The following is a 20,775-nucleotide window of genomic DNA, read 5'->3' as shown; positions in this document are numbered from 1 at the left end:
CACAAGTTGAACATTTACTTTGCCTTTTTATTTATTTATTTTATTTTTTTTTTTTGGAGACAGGCACTCATTCTGTCATCCAGGCTGGAATGCAGTGGTCCAATCACAGCTCACTGCAGCCTCAACCTCTCAGGCTCAAACGATATTCCCACCTCAGCCTCCTGAGTAGCTGTGACCACAGGTGTGTGCCACCATGCCCAGCTAATTAAAAAAAAATTTTTTTTTTTTAGAGATGGGGTCTTACTATGTTGTCCACACTGGAGCTTTGCCATTTGTAAACATTAAGAGTGGTGGTAGAGAAATGGGCAGCAGGGACTAAAATAAAAATTTAAAAATTAAAAAAACACTTTCAAAAAAAGGAATGTTAGCTTTCTCCATGTCACTCAGGCTACTACTACATATCAGTTCCACAACAGACGTAGTTACTTATTAAATAGTTTAAGAGCTCTAAATATGGTAAGTGCCACTGGACATTCTTTGGGTTCTGATTTCACTGACACTCAAGTATGCTTCTGCTTCATAATATGTGGGGGATACCCTGTCCATTGAGTTAACTGTTTAACTCTGTGAAAATAAAAATCCTAGGAACTACTTTAAAAAATTTATTTAGGTACTGATATTTTACATATTCTTTTGAAAAACAACTAAAAATTTACACTCAGAAAAGAATAAACCTGTTCAGAAAGAACGTTGGCTCACTTTCACTTTAAAGTCATTGGCTAGAATGACTCACTTTGCCACCCAGGCATTAGAACATAAAAAGTAGTAATTTGTATTTATACCCTTTGTAATGTGTGGGAGAGGAGAGCAGACGTATGCAAATGAGTAATCCTTTTCCTAAAAATTTGACAAAAGAATATAAGATTTACTGAAGGAAGTTATTGTCTTCATTATCTTAGACTATCTAGACTAAAATGCCACTCAAAAAAAATCAAAAAATAAAAAAGTGAAAATACTGTCCTTTTCATTTAATTACTTATACCTGCACTATTATTAAGATACAACAAATTTTGTTTTCCAAATAACTAGCTGTGGGAAATAAGAGAGGAGAATATTACAGATTATCAGAAAGAAACAAAGCAAACAAGAATGATTAAATATTAGTACACAATTTGACACATTATCTGTATTAAAATTTTATGTCTAATATCTGGATTTAAAAATTTATCTCAACAAAATATTCTTTCATAAAGAGTTTTAGATGGCTGGGCATGGTAGCTCACGCCTGTGATCCCAGCACTTTGGGAGGCCGAGGCGGGTGGATCACTTGAGGTCAGGAGTTTAAGACCAGCCTGGCCAACATGGTGAAACCCCATCTCTACTAAAAATACAAAATTAGGTGGGTGTGGTGGCGCATGCCTATAATCTCAGCTACTGGGGGGCTGAGGTACGAGAATCACTTGAACCTGGGAGGCGGAGGTTGCAGTGAGCCAAGATCGTGCTGCTGCACTCTAGCCTGGGCAAGAGTAAAACTCCGTCTCCAAAAAAAAAAAAAAAAAAAAAGTTTTAGTTGTGAAAGCAAGTATATATTTTGACTTTGTCACCTAGGTGCATCAAGACATTTAATGCTTATCACCCTGATCTAATCACTATATATTATGTGTACTGAAACATCACTACGTACCCCCAAAATGTGTATAATTATATGTTAATTTTAAAAAGACATGTAATGCAATATAATCAAGACCGCATTTCTAAATATATAAGCATATTTATAGCTTATGCGTATTTATATTTATGCATATTATAAGCATATTACATTTTTGGAACAATTTTATTTTAAAAAATAACTTCATCCATTTCAGAATCCCATCCTCTAAAATAAATACAAAGAAAAACTACCACTGCAGTTGGTGTTACTACTATAAGGCTCCTGCCAAGAGCAATCATCATGCCATCTGGTTTGACAAACTAAGAGAGCCAAAGAGTAGCCATTCAAGTAACAGCTTTTTATCTCCATCAGTAAACTCACTGCAGATTACTATGGTTGAGATTCAAAACCTAACTAATCTGGGAATCAAGCCACACTCCACAGCTCAGCTGACTCCATACTAATGTGCATCTTGAGTACAGTCTGCTCCTTCTTAGTCTAATACAAAACCCTCCTGTAAAATGAGCTCATTCTGGGAATAATCATACAAAATCATGTCGCTGCTGCTGTTGCTTCTAATTCAGGCTATTTCATGTACCTCCCTGACAACTAGGAGCAGGTCGCTTCAGGATTTGCCCTAAAGTTGCTTTAATATTATATCTTTGCATAATGGGGACCAGATCATTCAGCTCAAGGTTTTATAACAGGCAAATGACTTTCACCTTTTGACCATGTATTCAAATTCACTTGGAATGGATACTAAAGAGAATGAGAATCATTATCTCAGAAATGTTCAGCAGTGTCAATGGCAAATAGATGATTAGAGCCCAATTTAAATAGACTAAACTTTGAGGGGAAGAAAAAAATCCTGCAAAACCTTTTCAGTTGGCCTCCAAATACTCCTTTGATGTGAAAAATGGTTGTTTCTTCCTTTAACAAAATATGTCTTAGGAAAAAATAATAATAAAAGAGCTGCTGTATACTTTTTACGTCACAGTATCAGTAAGACATTAAGTAACACAATGGAAACAAAATTAGCATAGCTTTCAAAGGAACCAAGATATTGAAATTCTAAAGTTACATACTTAAGTGTCAATCTAATTGAGTCATTTCCTTAGGAGACACATTTAATTTTAAGAAGTCATTCCAAAAATCCCTCTAACCACAGTGACTCCAGTAACAACCTGCACAATAGAATAAAGACTACAGTTGCAACAGGAGTCAGAGATGCTTACTTTTGGGATAACTACCAGGAAATGGCATTGGTTTATGCCTGTAAGTGTTGAAACATTAAGAAACAATTATAAAATTAAAGATGATTGTGTTTGTTACTTTTTCAGGTAATAATAACATTTTGTCTTTGCTACCTAGGCAGCAGGTTTAACTCCTAGTCTCCAGGTAAATAGTAATGTTTCTGATACAAGTATTTGCCTGCTGCTAGACGCTTGAGGTCAAATTCAATGTTTAGCATCTGGAAAGAAAGCAATCCCAATGGTCATAACATTGTAGCAATTAGATAAAGAAAAGAGAAGGCAAAATTAGACATTGATATTAGCTTAATTTCTCTGGCTAACATAGGCAGGTGTCTGGCACTCCTCTCCAATATATATTTATGTTTAAATTTAACCATAACAGCTGCCTAAGAAGCAACTTTCACCCCTAAAAAGAATACTAAGTTTTCCTTGAATAACTCCTTAAAAGAGAGCACACCTTTAGGTGTATGCTTCAAAACTTCGGATAATTATGTTATAATGCCCTAAAGATCTTCCACTGCTTTCAGAAGGATACAGTGGTAGTGTTGGAAATGACCTTGATAATTCATCTAGTCCGTTGCCCTCATTTCAGTTTTCTATCAACTGACTTTCTCTTTAGAGGCTGTAGTAGTAACAATACCATCTCTAGCTATTAATCCTCTAGGCAACTTCCCCCTTATTCTCCATATTTAGAAACTCAAAGCCAACTTCCAGGAAGCCCAAGGTCAATGAAGCAAATGCTCACTGCCCCTACCTTTTCATTCCCCTAGTTGAAAAACTCAACAGCTGGATCACAGAAGCATAAAGTGCTGTATCCAGTATTCTCTAAAGCTATATGCTGAAAGGAAAATATTTGGGAGAATATTAACTGAGGTAACAAACTTACTCAACATAGTATGTCCCATACTGAGGGTCCTCTATTTTCTCCCAGCCATAAGGAAGCTCTGTAAATAAAGAAAATTGAGTGAAATGCCAGATTCAAAACTGACAGAAAAGAATTCACCAGTGAGTGAATTTATTATTTCATTATACTAATATTTGGGTGTCAGAAAGCTGAGGGCTCACTTTCAAGGAACAAACACAATTTAAGTCTGAGTGGCTTCTTCACCAGCCAGTGAGAATTTCAGCAAGCAATCAGAAGCCCAGAACAGAAGATGGCATTAAACAAAAAGGTGTTCATATGAACCACAAGCCATAAAAATGCTAATAAAAATTACTGTGTACTTCTTTCATTTAAAAACCTTGATCATGCTGACACGAGACATATTTACCCTTGTAGTCCAATAGAAGCAGCACGTATCTGTTCAATTTTTTACTATTATACATAGTCATTTTTGATGTTATGTTCAGACCCACTTCTCCTCAAAGGAAACCCTAGCCTTGGACTTTTGTCATTTCAAGTGAGCAATCTAGATTTGCTTAAAACCTACAAAAGTACCTGCTTTCTCTTGGTGAACAAGATCTGAGTATCTGAAGGAACACTAATCTAACTACCACAGTGCTTTGTGTAATCTGTATTTGTGAATGATAACAAATAAATACCTTACATAGCATTTTTATATATTACTAATTCTCAGTAAGTGACCAATAAAATATAACCAGAAATACTGAATGTAGTTGAATTTCTGAAAGTTAAAACAAATCTCTAGCCTTTTCAACATGAACTGACATGAGCTTTTCAATGTGAATGTGAATCTTTTCCCTCCCACTTTGTCTGCATTCCTTGTAAAGTTAAGGTTTCTGAAGAACCATCTTATTAGTAAAACATGGATAAGTTGGGAAGAATGTTCCTAGCAGGTGGTTCTAGTCCTATCCATTTAATATAGCAGTTGAGCAAAAAAGAATTTTTTTAAAAGTCCACTGTTGTGCACTATGATGTCCCACGCTTTTATTTTCAATTTCTCTTAAGAATGCTTCTGCTCTGCTGAAAGACACACACACAAAAAGTATGCTGGACAGCAAACATGTTTAGAAAGCATCACAAGACTTATTAGTTTTATATCATTTAGCCTCAGTTATGACATACCAACTTTGTAAGTAAAAATTCCATTATAATAAATTTGACAAGCTATACTGTTTTACTCTAAGAAAAATTATTATTCTGCATTCAGAATATAAGAAAAGAACAGATGACTAGCCTCCTGGTGAAAATGTCTGAATTACCCCTACCCCATTTCTCCACCATACTTTTCTGCATATATATTGATTGGTGGTTTCAAAGTTTGATGAGTTTTTGTGTTTTTCCTTTGAAGGACCTGGTTGAAATGTCTCAGGTGGGAAAGATGAGAACAAATGAAATACTAAAATAGTTGAAATATGTGAGAAGAGAACAAAACATTAAAAAGAACTGAGATGTACTTTAGTTCACTTTAATCCTCCTTAGCTATGAAGCAAATCTATCAAATAGATATAATATTTTATCGCCAAACAACTGTTTCATGGATAAGAGTGATTTTTTTGGAATATATCTGTAAAACTGCACTATAACAGTTATGGATCTTCCATGAAAAATATTTTTCTTTAATAGAAATTTTCTTGAAATAGCATGGGAACTGAATAGAGCTGAGTAAGGAGGAATTCTACAACTGTACCACAATTAGATTTATGTTTTGTCTTTAGAGAAGTTTGGAGAAATTAAGGACTATAGAAATAGCTGAAATAGTCCATTTGATACTGAAAAATTCACTAAAAGGGATGTACTAATAGTAAGGATAAAAGATCAACATAAATATATTTTAATCTTAACTTGAAAGTTGATTTAGCATTTTAGTTAGCACTCAAGGTAATTAGCAACTAAGAGATTAACAGTCCTTTCTTTAGGAGGGCAAACAAATGCAGCCATTTATCTTCTGGGTTACTTTATTAATTTTACACCTTTACCACTGATACCATTAGCAAGTTTTTTTTGTTTGGTTTTGTTTTGTTTTCACACAGGGCAATTTAATACAGATAAAGAAGTGGTTATTATTTGCTCATTTAAAGTGAAGGTAATAAAAATCAAGACTAAAATACCTAGCAATTTTATACACTATTTAGTGGATCAATTCATTTATTCATTTTATTTCTTTTTTCCTTCCTCCCTTCTCATCCTCCTCTCCCCATCACCCTTATGCAGAAATAAAAATTAGAAATATAACCCAGTTCTTGACTTCAAGGAGTTTATAGTTAGACAGGAAGACAGAAGAGATAAATGATAAGATAAAGATAAACATAATCTTTTTTTGGGGAGTGCAGAGGAATACCAATTGCCTGGTAAGATTGCTATCAGGAAAGCCTTCTAAAAGCTGATGTTTAAGCAGTCTTTAAAGATAAGTTGGCTCACGCCTGTAATTCCAGCACTTTGGGAGGCCAAGGCGGGCGGATCATGAGGTCAAGAGATCAAGACCATCCTGGCCAACATTGTGAAACCCCGTCTCTACTAAAAATACAAAAATTATCTGGGTGTGGTGGTGCACGCCTGTAGTCCCAGCTACTCAGGAGGCTGAGGCAGGAGAATCGCTTGAACCCAGGAGGCGGAGGTTGCAATGAGCTGAGATCGTGCCACTGCATTCCAGCCTGGTGATAGACCGAGTCAAAAAAATAAACAAATAAATAAATAAGTTGGGATTAGGGAGAGGGAGATGATTCCAGATAGATTAAAGGGCATTGAGGTATTAAGAATGCTTGGTATTTTCCATAATTACAAATAATTTGGTAAACTAGAATGAAAGTTGTATGCAAAGGGAAATGAATTTTATGAACAAGCACAAAATTCCAACATTCTTAGAGTGCTGTGTTGAGAAGTTTGATCTTTATTTTGATGATGATAGAGAATTGATTAAGGTGAACTGTGACATGATTTAATTTATATTTGAAAAAGATTATGGGCAGCAGTAATAAAGGACGAAATAGATGGTGTGCAATGAGAATAAAGGCAGACAAATAAGATAAACACTAATAGACTGCATAAGAACTTGTGAAGACTGGAACTAAGGCAGGGGTAGTAGAATGGATAATAAAACAAAGAAGGTAAAGTAACAGAACTTAATGACTACCATGAGGATTGAGGAAGGGAAGGGAGGAAAGAGGCAAAGATGATTCCCAGGTTTCTAGCTTTTGTGACATAAAAGTGATACATTATCAAATATTTATTGAATAATTATGAAAATGGGCCAGCACGGTGACTCACGCTTGTAATCCCAGCACTTTGGGAGGCCAATGTGGGCAGATCATTTGAGGTCAGGAGTTCGAGACCAGCCTGAGCAACATGGTGAAACCCCTATCTCTACTAAAAATACAAAAATTAGCCGGGCGTGGTGGTGGGTTCCTGTAATCTCAGCTACTCAGGAGGCTGAGGCAGGAGAATTGCTCGAACCTAGGAAGTGGAGGTTGCAGTGAGCTGAGATCTCATCACTGCACTCCAGCCTGGGCAACAGAGTGAGAGTCTGTCTCAAAAAAAAAAAAAAAAAAGAATAATTATGAAAATGGCTGTGGGAATAGAAATTAGAAATTAATGTGGATTTAGAGGAATTTAGGAGACAGATGATATATTAAAAGTGCCTAGTAATGTGCCTACCACCAATGGACACTCAAGAAATGGCAGGTTTTTATTTTATTTTATTTTTTTTGAGATGGAGTCTTCCTCTGTCGCCAGGCTAGAGTGCAATGGCATGATCTCGGCTCACTGCAACCTCCGCCTCCCCAGTTCAAGTGATTCCCCTGCCTCAGTCTCCCGGGTAGCTAGGACTAAAGGTGCGTGCCACCATGCCCAGCTAATTTTTTGTATTTTAGTAGAGACAGGGTTTTACCATGTTGGCCAGGATGGTCTTGGTCTCCTGACCTCGTGATCCACCCGAATGGCAGGTTTTTAAAAGTTAGAATTGATAGAACTTGGTAGTTAACTGCAACAGAGAGGAGACAGTGAGGAAAAGGCGAGGATGACAACCAGTTTTTGGCTCAAGCAGCTGGGGGGATGTCATATCTGTTGAAGGCAGGAAGGGAAGGTGTTACATTTGAGTGATCTGTAGAACATCCTGGTACAGATAAATAATAAGCTGTTGGCCGTATGAACCCGGTACTCCAAAGAGAAATATAAGAAGATAAAGATTTGAGAGACATTGTAGTTAAAGCTATGACAGCAGACATGATTACCTAGATAAACTGAGCAGAGAAAGGTGAAGAACAGAACCTTAGGAGCACTAACATTTTAAGCGGCAGATGGAGAAAGTAAGAATCATCAGGGGGAATGGTGTAAAAGAAGACAGAAGAGGAAGGGCATGGTCAGCATTAAAAAATGCTTTGTTGGGGAGGCTGAGGCAGGAGAATGGCGTGAACCCAGGAGGCGGAGCTTGCAGTGAGCCGAGATTGCGCCACTGCACTCTAGCCTGGGCAACAGTGCAAGACTCCGTCTCAAAACAAACAAACAAACAAACAAACAAACAAACAAAAAAACGCTTTGTAAAGCTGTTAGGCATAAAGATAAGGGCTAAAAAGAGTCTATAAGATCAGGAGGTTACTGGTAACCCTGAAAAGGTAGGAGGCAAAAGTCAGAATATTGTAGTAACTGAAGAGAAAAATACGAAGTAGAGTCCTTAAGAATAGATGACTTAAAACAAAAATTTGCTTGTGAAAAAGATAGTATAAAAACTATGGGGAGGGTTAGGGCCAAGAGAAAATGTCTTTGTTTATTTTTGATACAGGAAAGACCTAACCTAACCATCTTTTCCTGTGTATGAAGCCAAAGTATTCCCCTAAAAAGCTATTTCAAAAGACAAAACTATTTTGGGCATATCAAGCAGCTGGTTGGTTCTAAATCCCATGAATTTATCTTTCTTTCCTCTTCCCAAAATAGGATTTTTCTTGTTTAAATGTAAGAATTACAATTATTTTCTCATGGTGGAGCTCTATTCAGTTGATAATTTTTTTAATCATTCTCTAAGCTCTGAAATGTCAACATTCAATATATTTGTAAGCTGCCTTTAGCAAAAATTTAATCTTTCATCATAAGAGAAATGGGATGGATTGAGGGTAAAATGAATTCCTAATGTTGTATTTTCAAGACAACTACCTAACCAAAACACTATTTTATTTGAATAGAAGATAAAATGTACATCAATTAAACCAAGCTGTTCAAGCTGTGTCCTTACACTGTATTTGAATACACAGCTGGGTTCAGAATATCAGAAGACTGGGAAGAAAAGGGCATGTTTTAGAAACTGTAAGGTCTTTCTAGAAGATCTTAAATGTTCAGCAGAATGTAAACAATATCTTAACCTATAAAACCTACACTTAAAATATTATTCTTCTCTTTTCAGCATCTCTGTGCAAAGCACTGCAGAGAATACTAATGTGAATCACACATAGTTGATCCTGAAAATAGTCTTCCGTGGGGCTAATACGTGGGGAGACAAAGTGTAGAGGGGAAAGTGGTAAAGGCTGGCTGAGCATAAAACAAATAGACTCAATGTTCTAAATTGTAGGCTCCCCCGAAGATAAGTATAGGCAATGTTAAAAAGGTGTACCCAGTTTTGTAAATGGGAGAGTAGCCCATATTAAAGAGTTTCAAACATTCCCAGAATACTGAATGCAATTTTGATCATTCTATTTTAAGAAAAATATACTTAGGATGATCATAAAATGTACTGTCCACTTTTGAGAATAAAAGGGGATACTATTAATAATTATGCTGGGGCAACAGGAAAAAGCTGGATCAGTCCTGGACCAACCAAGACATATGTTCAGCCTTAATGTAAAGAGCATTAGGGGGAAATGTTCATCCAATTCTTCAAATTCCTTAGAGAATAAAGAATGGGAGGAACATTTCCAGTTTCTCGGAGCCCCTTCACTTTCTTCCCCAAGGAAGAAAGAATGTCTTATCTGACTGGGGAGTTTTACACAATGAACTCAATATGCTTGGCTCAGGGACTCTTGAGTTCTCTCACTGTTTTGGTTAACAGCCTGCCTGCAGAGGCGTATTCTGGTCTGTTCTCTGCCATGTCTGCCCGTTGGGAGGAGGCTTGCAGTTGAACACAGAGGCCAAAGACTAAGTACTCATGTCTCCCTCCTGCAGGGGTAAAATAACAGCAAGGCCATGTACATGCAGGGCTAACATTCATTTGCTGACATTCTGACTTCATCTGTCTGTCTCTGGTGTCTTATTTCTCTATTGACTATAAACTGGTGAATGAAGACGGGCTTATTATTTATTGGCCCCTCAGAGCCTTATAGAGATTGAAAAGTATTTCCAAAAGGGCGACCAAAATAATCTGGAGGATAGAGTAGCTTCTTTCTTTTTTTCCCTTTCTCTTCCTTTTCCCTTCTTCCCTCCCTCCCTCTCTTCCCTCTTTCCCTCTTTTCAAACATTGAAGTCTCTACTCAAAGGATATACAGATGAATGTGTCAAAAATCACTGCTCTGAGTGTGGTATCTAGTTACAATGCAACATAAGTGCTACAAGAGAGACATGTCATATGGTACTACTGAGCACAGAGGAGAGGACATCTACTTCTGACTTGCAAGAAAATGACAGAAGGGGCTACAAAGAAATTATACTTTAGATTGGAGCTTACAAGGATAATAGGTATGAGCCAGGTAGACACAGGAAACAAGACTGGTTCCCGGCAGAAGAAATGGGTATATGGCAAAGACAAAAAATATGTCAGATTTATGACATGAGAATACTTTGAAAAATAAATATAGAATATGATTCAATTATAAAAAATCTTTAATACTTAACCAAGGAGTCTGGACTTTATTCTGCTGACAATGGACAGCAAGGGAGAGATAGATAGAAAATTAGTTTTAGAAAGATTAATTTGGTCTTACATAATATCTCCAAGGTTTTTTGATCATGTAGCCTTTTTAGTAAAAAATTTGACATCTGCCCCTCTTCTAATATGTATATAATAAAACATATACAAAAATAGATGTTTTTAAAGGAGGTGATTAAACAAGCAATTATCATGATTTTACCTTGAAGTTGAAAAAAGCTTATATATGGTCATATATGATACACAAACTGTATCAGCTCTTCCATTTTCTTGCTATTAGTCTGGGTTTGCATATTTGTATCATCTTCAATCAGTAGTGTTTTTGAAGAAATCTTTTAAAGTGACATTTCCATTTTATGTGAGGTTAGTTTAAAAACTATATAACTAGTCTATAAATCCACTTAACTGGGCACAAACCAACTGTAAAATTTCACAGTGTCCTTGAAAAAAGAGCAAAGGTGTCTCATCCATTCCTCCCTCAAGGCACTCTGGTTAGAGTATGTGATAATCTGACATACGGAATCAGTAAGAATGCCATTACCAATCTGTATGTAAAATAGTAGTGAAGCTTAGTTTGTTTCTTTTTCTTTCAGTAACAACATTATGAAAAATTAGTTCTAATATTTTCTACTGCGTACCAGTAGATAGTTTGAGTATGATCATTTTGGAAACCACTGGCATAAAAGATGTATTAAAGAGAGAGAAATAACTGGAGGAAGAAAGACCAACAATAATCCAAGTGTGTAGTGATTAGGAGAATGGAAAGGAATATATAAAAGAAAAATCACAGATAGAGAAAGAATAAATGAATAATCATGTGAAGAAGCAAATGTAGCAAAATGTTAATTGTAATATGCTAGTGGTGGGCATATGTATGTTCACTGTATGATTCTTTTCATTTTCCTATATGTTGAAACTTTTGCATAATAATATACTGGCAAAAAGAGAAAAAAGAAAAAGCAACAGGACGTGAAAACTAAATCAGGAAGTAGAGCAAGAAGAGAGGAACAGGCAAACATAATTGCAAAGATTTTGGCATAGATGATTATGAGAATGGTACATATATGACAGAAAGAGGGACGGGGTTGTACTAGGAGAAAGATGTCAATTTAGTTTTAAATAAGCTTATTTGAAGTATTAGTAGGGAAATCAAAACAAAGACTCAAAAGCAAGAGGAAACAAATATAATTCAGAACAAAGGACAATACTAGAGATTTTGATAATGGGGCAGGCTATAGTAAACTGATAAAGCTATGAGAATAAATACTTTCTACAAAAGAAAACAAGAAAAGGCAGAAAACTGAACTGAAACAATTAGGGACCAGGAAAAAGAATGGAAGCCAGTAAAAGGGACATGCTCTAGAAGACAAATACCATGTTCACAATCTACCTAAAAAAACCCCATCCTAACCCCATCCAAAGGCCATCAGCATCAAAGATCAAAGGTAGATAAATCCACAAAGATGAGGAAAAACCAGTACAAAAATGCTGAAAATTCCAAAAACCAGAATGCTTCTCCTCCTCCAAATAATCACAACTCCTCTCTGACAAGGGCACAAAACTGGACAGAGAATGAGTTTGATGAATTGACAGAAGTAGGCTTCAGGAGGTGGGTAATAACAAACTCCTCTGAGCTAAAGGACTATCTTCTAACCCAATGCAAGGAAGCTAAGAACATTGATAAAAGGTTACAGGAACTGCTAACTAGAATAACCAGTTTACAGAAAAACATAAATGACCTGATGGAGCTGAAAAACACAGCACGAGAACTTCATGAAGTATATACAAGTATCAATAAGCAAATCAATCAAGTGGAAGAAAGGATATCAGAGACTGAAGATCAACTTAATGAAATAAAGCATAAAGACAAAATTAGAGAAAAAAGAATGAAAAGGAACAAAGCTTCCAAGAAATATGAGACTGTGTGAAAAGGCCAAACCTATGATTGATTGGTATACCTGAAAGTGACAGGGAGAATGGGACCAAGTTGGAAAACACACTTCAGGATATTATCCAGGAGAACCTCCCCAACCTAGCAAGAGAGGCCAACTTTCAAATTCAGGAAATACAGAGAACACTACTAAGATACTCCTTGGGAAAAGCAATCACAAGACACATGATCATCAGATTCTCCAAGGTTGAAATGAAGGAAAAAATGTTAAAGGCAGCCAGAGAGAAAGGTCAGACTACCTACAAAGGAAGCCCATCAGACTCACAGCAGATCTCTGCAGAAACCCTACAAGCCAGAAGAGAGTAGGCAACCAATATTCAACAATCTTAAAGAAAAGGATTTTCAACCCAGAATTTCAAATCTATCAAAACTAAGCTTCAGAAGCGAGGGAGAAATAAAATCCTTTACAGACAAGCAAATGTTGAGGGATTTTGTCACCAACAGGCCTGCCTTACTCCTGAAGGAAGCACTAAATATGGAAAGGAAAAATTGGTACCAGCCACTGCAAAGACATACCAAAATATAAAGACCAACGACCCTATGAAGAAACTGCATCAACTAATGTGCAAAATAACCAGCTAGCATCATGATGACAGGATACAATTAATACATAACAATATTAACCTTAAATGTAAATGGGCTGAGTACCCCAATTAAAAGACACAGACTGGCAAATTGGATAAAGGAGTCAAGACCTTTTGGTGTGCTGTATTCAGGAGACCCATCTCATGTGCAAAGAGACACACACAGGCTCAAAATAAATGGATGGAGGAATATTTACCAAGCAAATGGAAAGAAAAAAAAAAAGCAGGGGTTGCAATCTTAGTCTCTGATAAAACAGACTTTAAACCAACAAAGATCAAAAGAGACAAAGAAGGGCATTACATAATGGTAAAGGGATCCATGCAACAAGAGCTAACTATCCCAAATATGTATGCACCCAATACAGGAGCACCCAGATTCATAAAGCAAGTTCTTAGAGACCTACAAAGAGACTTAGATTCCCACACAATAATAGTGGGAGACTTTAACACCCCACTGTCAATATTAGGCAGATCAACAAGACAGAAAATTAACAAGGATATTTAGGATTTGAACTCAGCTCTGGACCAAGCAGACCTAATAGACATCTACTGAACTATTCACCCCAAATCAACAGAATATACATTCTTCTCAGCACATCACACTTATTCTAAAATCAACCACATAATTGGAAATAAAACACTCCTCAGCAAATGCAAAAGAACGGAAATCATAACAAACGCTCTCTCGGACCACAGTGCAATCAAATTGGAACTCAGGATTAAGAAACTCACCCAAAACCGCACAACTACTTAGAAACTGAAAAACCTGCTCCTGAATGACTACTGGGTAAATAACGAAATTAAGGAAGAAATAAAGATGTTCTTTGAAACCAATGAGAACAAAGACAAAATGTACCAGAATCTCTGGGACACAGCTAAAGCAGTGTTTAGACGGAAGCTTATAGCACTGAATGCCCACATCAGAAAACTGGAAAGATCTAAAATAGACACCCTAATGTCACAATTAAAAGAACTAGAGAAGCAAGAGCAAACAAATTCAAAAGCTAGCAGAACAGGGCTGGGTGCAATGGCTCACGCCTGTAATCCCAGCACTTTGGGAGGCTGAGGCAGGCAGATCACGAGGTCAGGAGATCGAGACCATCCTGGCTAAAACGGTGAAACCCTGTCTCTACTAAAAATACAAAAAATTAGCAGGGTGTAGTGGCGGGCACCTGTAGTCCCAGCTACTTGGGAGGCTGAGGCAGGAGAATGGTGTGAACCTGGGAGGCGGAGCTTGCAGTGAGCCGACATTGTGCCACTGCACTCCAGCCTGGGTGACAGAGTGAGACTCTGTCTCAAAAAAAAAAAGCTAGCAGAACAGAAGAAATAACCAAGATCAAAGCAGAACTGAAGATGATAGAGACATGAAATACCCTCCAAAAAATCAATGAATCCAGGAGCTGGTTTTTTGAAAAGATTAACAAAACAGACAACTAGCCAGAATAAAAAAGAAGAAAAGAGAGAAGAATCAAATAAATGCAATAAAAAATGATAAAGGGGATATCACCACTGATCCCACAGAAATACAAACTACCTTCAGAGAATACCATAAATGCCTCTATACAAATAAACTAGAAAATCTAGAAGAAATGGATAAATTCCTGGACACATACATCCTCCCAAGACTAAACCAGGAAGAAGTCGAACTCCTGAATAGACCAGTAACAAGTTCTGAAATTGAGGCATTAATTAATAGCCTACCAACCAAAAAAAGCACAGGATCAGAGGGATTCACAGCCAAATTCTACCAGAGGTACAAAGAGGAGCTGGTACCATTCCTTTTGAAACTCTTCCAAACAATAGAAAAAGAGGGACTCCTCCCTAACTCATTTTATGAGTCCAGCATCATCCTGATACCAAAACCTGGCAGAACACAACAAAAAAAGAAAGTTTCAGGCCAATATCCCTAATGAACATCGATGCGAAAAACCTCAATAAAATACTGGCAAACTGAATCCAGCAGCACATAGAAAAGCTCATCCACCACGATCCAGTTGGCTTCATGCCTGGGATGCAACGCTGGTTCAACATATGCAAATCAATAAACATAATCCATCACATAAACAGAACAAATGACAAAAACCACATGATTATCTCAATAGATGCAGAAAAGGCCTTCAATAATATTCAATACACCTTCATGCTAAAAACTCTCAATAAACTGGGCATTGATGGAACATATCTCAAAATAATAAGAGCTATTTATGACAAACCCACAGCCAATATCATACTGAATGGACAAAAGCTGGAAGCATTCCCTTTGAAAACTGGCACAAGAAAAGGATCCCCTCTCTCACCACTCCTATTCAACGTAGTATTGGAAGTTCTGGCCAGGGCAATTAGGCAAGAGAAAGAAATAAAGGGTATTCAAATAGGAAGAGAGGAAGTCAATTTTTCTCTGTTTGCAGATGACATGGTTGTATATTTAGAAAACCCCATCTTCTCAGCCCAAAAACTCCTTAAGCTGATAAGCAACTTCAGGAAAGTCTCAGGATACAAAAATCAATGTGCAAAAATCACAAGCATTCCTATACACCAATGATAGGCAAACAGAGAGCCAAATCATGAGTGAACTCCCATGCACAATTGCTACAAAGAGAATAAAATACCTAGGAATCCAACTTACAAGGGACATGAAGGACCTCTTCAAGGAGAACTACAAACCACTGCTCAAGGAAATACGAGAGGACACAAACAAATGGAAAAACATTCCATGCTCATGAATAGGAAAAACCGATATTGTGAAAATGGCCACACTGCCCAAAGTAATTTATAGATTCAATGCTATCCCCATCAAGCTACCATTAACTTTCTTCACATAACTAGAAAAAACTACTTTAAATTTCATATGGAAACAAAAAGACCTCATATAGCCAAGACAATCCTAAGCAAAAGGAACAAAACTGGAGGCGTCACACCACCTGTCTTCAAACTATACTACAATGGTACAGTAACCAAAACAATATGGTATTGGTACCAAAACCGATACATAGAACAATGGAATAGAACAGAGGCCTCAGACATGACACCACATATCTATAACCATCTCATCTTCAACAAACCTGACAAAAACAAGAAATGGGGAAAGGATTCCCTATTTAATAAATGGTGTTGTGAAAACTGGCTAGCCATATGCAGAAAACTGAAACTGGACTCCTTCCTTACACCTTACACAAAAATTAATTCAAGATGGATTAAAGACTTAAACGTAAGACCTAAAACCATAAAAACCCTAGAAGAAAACCTAGGCAATACCATTCAGGACGTAGGCATGGGCAAAGACTTCATGACTAAAACACCAAAAACAATAGCAACAAAAGCCAAAATTGACAAATGGGATCTAATTAAACTAAAGAGCTTCTGCACAGCAAAAGAAACTATCATCAGAGTGAACAGGCAACCTATAGAATGGGAGAAAATTTTTGCATTCTATCCATCTGACAAAGGTATGATATCCAGAATCTACAAGGAACTTAAACAAATTTACATGAAAAAAACAAACTACCCCATCAAAAATTGGGCGAAGGATATGAACAGACACTTCTCAAAGGAAGACATTTATGTGGCCAACAAACATATGAAAAAAAGCTCATCATCACTGGTCATTACAGAGATGCAAATCAAAACCACAACAAGATACCATCTCACATCAGTTAGAATGGCGATTATTAAAAAGTCAGGAAATGACAGATGCTGGAGAGGATGTGGAGAAATAGGAACGTTTTTACACTGTTAGTGGGAGTGTAAATTAGTTCAACCATTGTGGAAGACACTGTGGTGATTCCTCAAGGATCTAGAACTAGAAATACCATTTGACCCAGCAATTCCATTACTGGGTATATACTCAAAAGATTATAAATCCTTCTACTATAAAGACACATGCACATGTATGTTTATTGCAGCACTATTCACAATAGCAAAGACTTGGAACCAACCCAAGTGCCCATCAATGATAGAATGGATAAAGAAAATGTGGCACATGGACACCATGGAATACTATCCAGCCATAAAAAGGAATGAGTTCATGTCCTTTGCAAGGACATGGGTGAAGCTAGAAACCATCATTCTCAGCAAACTAACACAGGAACAGAAAACCAAACACCACATGTTCTCACTCATAAGTGGGAGTTGAACAATGAGAACACATGGACACAGGGAGGGCAACATCACACACTGGGGTCTGTCGGGGTGTGGGGGGCAAGGGGTGAAAGAGCACTAGGACAAATACCTAATGCATGTGAGGCTTAAAATCTAGATGATAGGTTGATGGGTGCAGCAAACCACCATGGCACATGCATACCTATGCAACAAACCTGCACATTCTGCACATGTATTCCAGAACTTAAAGTATAATAAAAAATAAAATAAAATTGATTTATAATTCTTTATATTCTGAATATTACAGTAAATCATCAAATCTAAGTAACCAACCCCTTCTAAACTGCATCATTATTTTATCTCTAAGAAAGAAAAAACCCTGGCAATTATAATTGAAAGATTTCATCTATTCTAAGATGCTTCCCAACTGTAGAGATGTTAAAATGTGAAATAACTGTCTTAGTATTGATGAAGTACTGTGATCCATTGTCAGACATATGTATTGCAAATGGGGGATTTCTGTGAAATATGTTTTCTTGAAATAGTACTTTCTGAAAAATCATGCACCCAAAATAAGAGAGATTATGGAGAAAATAGAGTCATGGTTGACTTCTCAAAACCTTTGCAACTTTGTAACTAGAACACTAACAAAATAAATAATGGTCCTAATTTAAAATATTAATACAGTTTAAAAGACATGTTAAATTCCCAATTAAAAATGACAGAGTAAATAAAATACTGGTCTTTTAAGAAAATGAAAGGAATGAAAAGAAAAGGTGGCTTGACAGAAACGGGTATAAGAAAGGGTTAGGCTACTAAATAATGAAGATAGGGCAAATAGTGCAATAAAGATTTTTAAAACAGAACACACGGTCAAACAGAAAAGAGGACAAATTGAAGTGTATAGGTATCATATACACTGCCATATTCTTCCTCAGCTGCAATATTCAGTTGTGTTCTTTTATTTTATTTACTTGTAGCTATTTGATGATAAAAAACATTAGCTTGCTGAGGAAAATGGCATAGAAACTAGTATAACCTGAGTTAAATTCATGTCATTTTCTACATATGTGCCAATCACATGTAAACTTTTTTGTACTGCAGAAATAAATGTAGAGGAACAGAGAGTATCTTGTCACATTCTGATTTTTTCACCTTTTTAAGAAATTGTATTTTGATGACAGAAGCTCTTAATTTTAATGTAGTCAAATGTATAAATCTTTTCCTTTACAGCTAATGGTTTTTGTGTCTAGTTGAAAAAAGTCCTTTCCTAAAGCTATGGAGATATTCTATATTCTTTTTAAAAAGCACTACAGGTTTGCCTTTCACACCTAGGACTTTAACACAAAAAACAGATGGTGGGGATGGGGGAGCTGGTGAGAAGTACCAGTCTAATTTCCTTTTTTTCCAAATGACTACTCAAAATAATTTATTAAAAGTCATTAATTTCCCTTCTGATCAGCCACAGCACTTCTTTCATGGAAATGTCTATATAAGCTTGGGTGTTTACTACTAGGCTTTCTATCTACTGACCATTCTGGTATCATTATCAGTGTTATAATTATTCTATTTTCCTAATAAATCTTGATATATAGTATAGCAAGTCCACCTATCTTGCTTTTTGTATTCAAAGCCTGTCCATATACATTCTAGAATCAGATAAACAGGCTAAAAAGGCTGAAATTTTTATGGAATTACATTGAATCTACCAGTCAATTTGAGCAGAACTGATATCTTTGCCATACTGCCTTTAATTCATGAATAAGAAATTTCTGTCAGCATATTTAGATCTTCTTTAGCATCCCTCAATTTCAAACTATAGAGGACTTACGTTTCATTAGAGGTTAATTTCTAGGTATTTTAAAAAAATTTATATGCTATGGTAAGTAATATTTTCATAAACTTTCATTTTCTAAATATTGATGGTATGAAAGAAATAATTTACCTACAATAGAATGCACTAATTCTAATAGTACAATTATGTGAACTTTGGAAACCATTATCCCCCAAAGTTTCCTTGGGCCTCTTTGTAGTCCTCCACTCTGGGCAGTTACTGACCTACTGTCAGTATAGTTTTGCCTTTAATATAATTTAATACAAATGGAATCATACATTAATTTGATTCCAGTAGTTGTCTGGCTTCTTTTACTTAGCATAATGCTTTTGAGATTCACCCATGTTGTTCAAATTCTTTTTACATTTAAGATGTTATCTGCAAAGAGAGATCTTTTAAGTCTTTTCTAAGTTGAATGCCTTTTATTTCTTTTTGCTGTCTTATTACTCTGGCTAGAATTTCCAGTACTATGTTGAATAGTAATGGCAAGACCAGGCATCCTTGCTTTATTGCAGGATCTCACAGGAAAAGCCTTCTGTCTTTTCCTGTTAAGCATAATGTTAGCTTTTATTATGTTGAGGTAGTTTCCTTCTACTCCTAATTTGTTGAGTATTTTTAAAAATCCTGATAGGGTACTGAATTTTGCTTTTCTGTATTGAGATGTTAATGTGGTATAATATATTGACTGATTCTTATATGTTGAACCATCCTTGCATTCCAGGCATAAATTTTAGCTGGTCAAGATGTATGATTTTTTAATGTGCAATATAATTTGGTTTGCTAGTATTTTCTTTAGAATTTTTGTGTCAAATATCCATCAGGGATATTGGCCTGTAGTTCTCCTTTATTGTGTCTTTGTCTGGTTTTGTTATCAGGGTAATGAGTTTAAATGAGTTTGAGAGTGTCCCTTTCTCTTCCGTTCACTGGAAGAATTTGAGAAGGACTGGTATTAACTGTTTGGTAGAATTCTCCAGGGGACCCACCTGGTCCTGGGCTTTTCTTTGTTGGGAGGTTTTTGATTACTGCTTTAATCTCCACACTCATTATAGGTCTTTTCAGATTTTTCATTTCTTTATGATTCAGTCTTGGTAGGTTTATATTTCTAAAACTTTATCCATTTCTTCTAGATCATCCAATTTGTGGGCATCTAACTTTTCACTACAGCAGTCTTTATAATTCTTTTCATTTCTGTGACATCAGTTATAATATCTCCTTTTTCATTTTTAATTTTAGAAATTTAAGTCTTTTTTTCTTAACCTAAGTAAGGGTTTATCAATTTTAGTGATTTTCTTTTTTTAAAAAAACAACTCCTGGTTTGGTTGATTTTTTTCTTTTTTTTTTTAATGTTTTCTATTCAGTTTATCTCTGCTCTAGTCTTTATTATTTCCTTCTTTGTGCTGACTTTGGATTTAGTTCATTCTTATTTGTCTAATTCCTTAAGGTATAAGATTAGGTTGGTGACTTGAGATTTTTTCTTCTCTTTTAATCTGTTTACTGCTATAAACTTCCCTCTTAGTACTGCTTTTACTATATTCCATAAGTTTTAGTATGTTGTATCTTTTTAAAAAATTTATCTCCAGGTATTTCCTAAATTCTCTCATGATCCACTGGTTGTTTACTTTCCATGTATTTGCAAATTTTCCTGTTTTCTTTCTGCTAATTAATTTTAGTTTCATTCCATTATGGTCAGAGATGATACTTTGCATAATTTAAATC

The 20,775-nt window shown here is 36.0% G+C and overlaps 1 protein-coding gene across 1 annotated transcript in view; it reads right to left on the bottom strand.

Moving 5' to 3' along the window:
* LOC117975161 (membrane-associated guanylate kinase, WW and PDZ domain-containing protein 3-like) overlaps positions 1 to 20,775 on the bottom strand; it is a 173,462-nt gene that overhangs the window by 143,638 nt on the left and 9,049 nt on the right. Inside the window, exon 2 of the mRNA XM_063604771.1 lies at positions 3,731 to 3,788. Coding sequence (XP_063460841.1) covers positions 3,731 to 3,788 — 58 coding nt within the window. The remainder of the gene's footprint in view (positions 1 to 3,730; positions 3,789 to 20,775) is intronic.

The sequence above is a fragment of the Pan paniscus genome, chromosome 1 (assembly GCF_029289425.2).
Source record: "Pan paniscus chromosome 1, NHGRI_mPanPan1-v2.0_pri, whole genome shotgun sequence".
Taxonomy (NCBI): Eukaryota; Metazoa; Chordata; class Mammalia; order Primates; family Hominidae; genus Pan; species Pan paniscus.
Note: the sequence above shows the minus strand (reverse complement) of the source record. Positions and strands in the feature narration are given on the sequence as shown.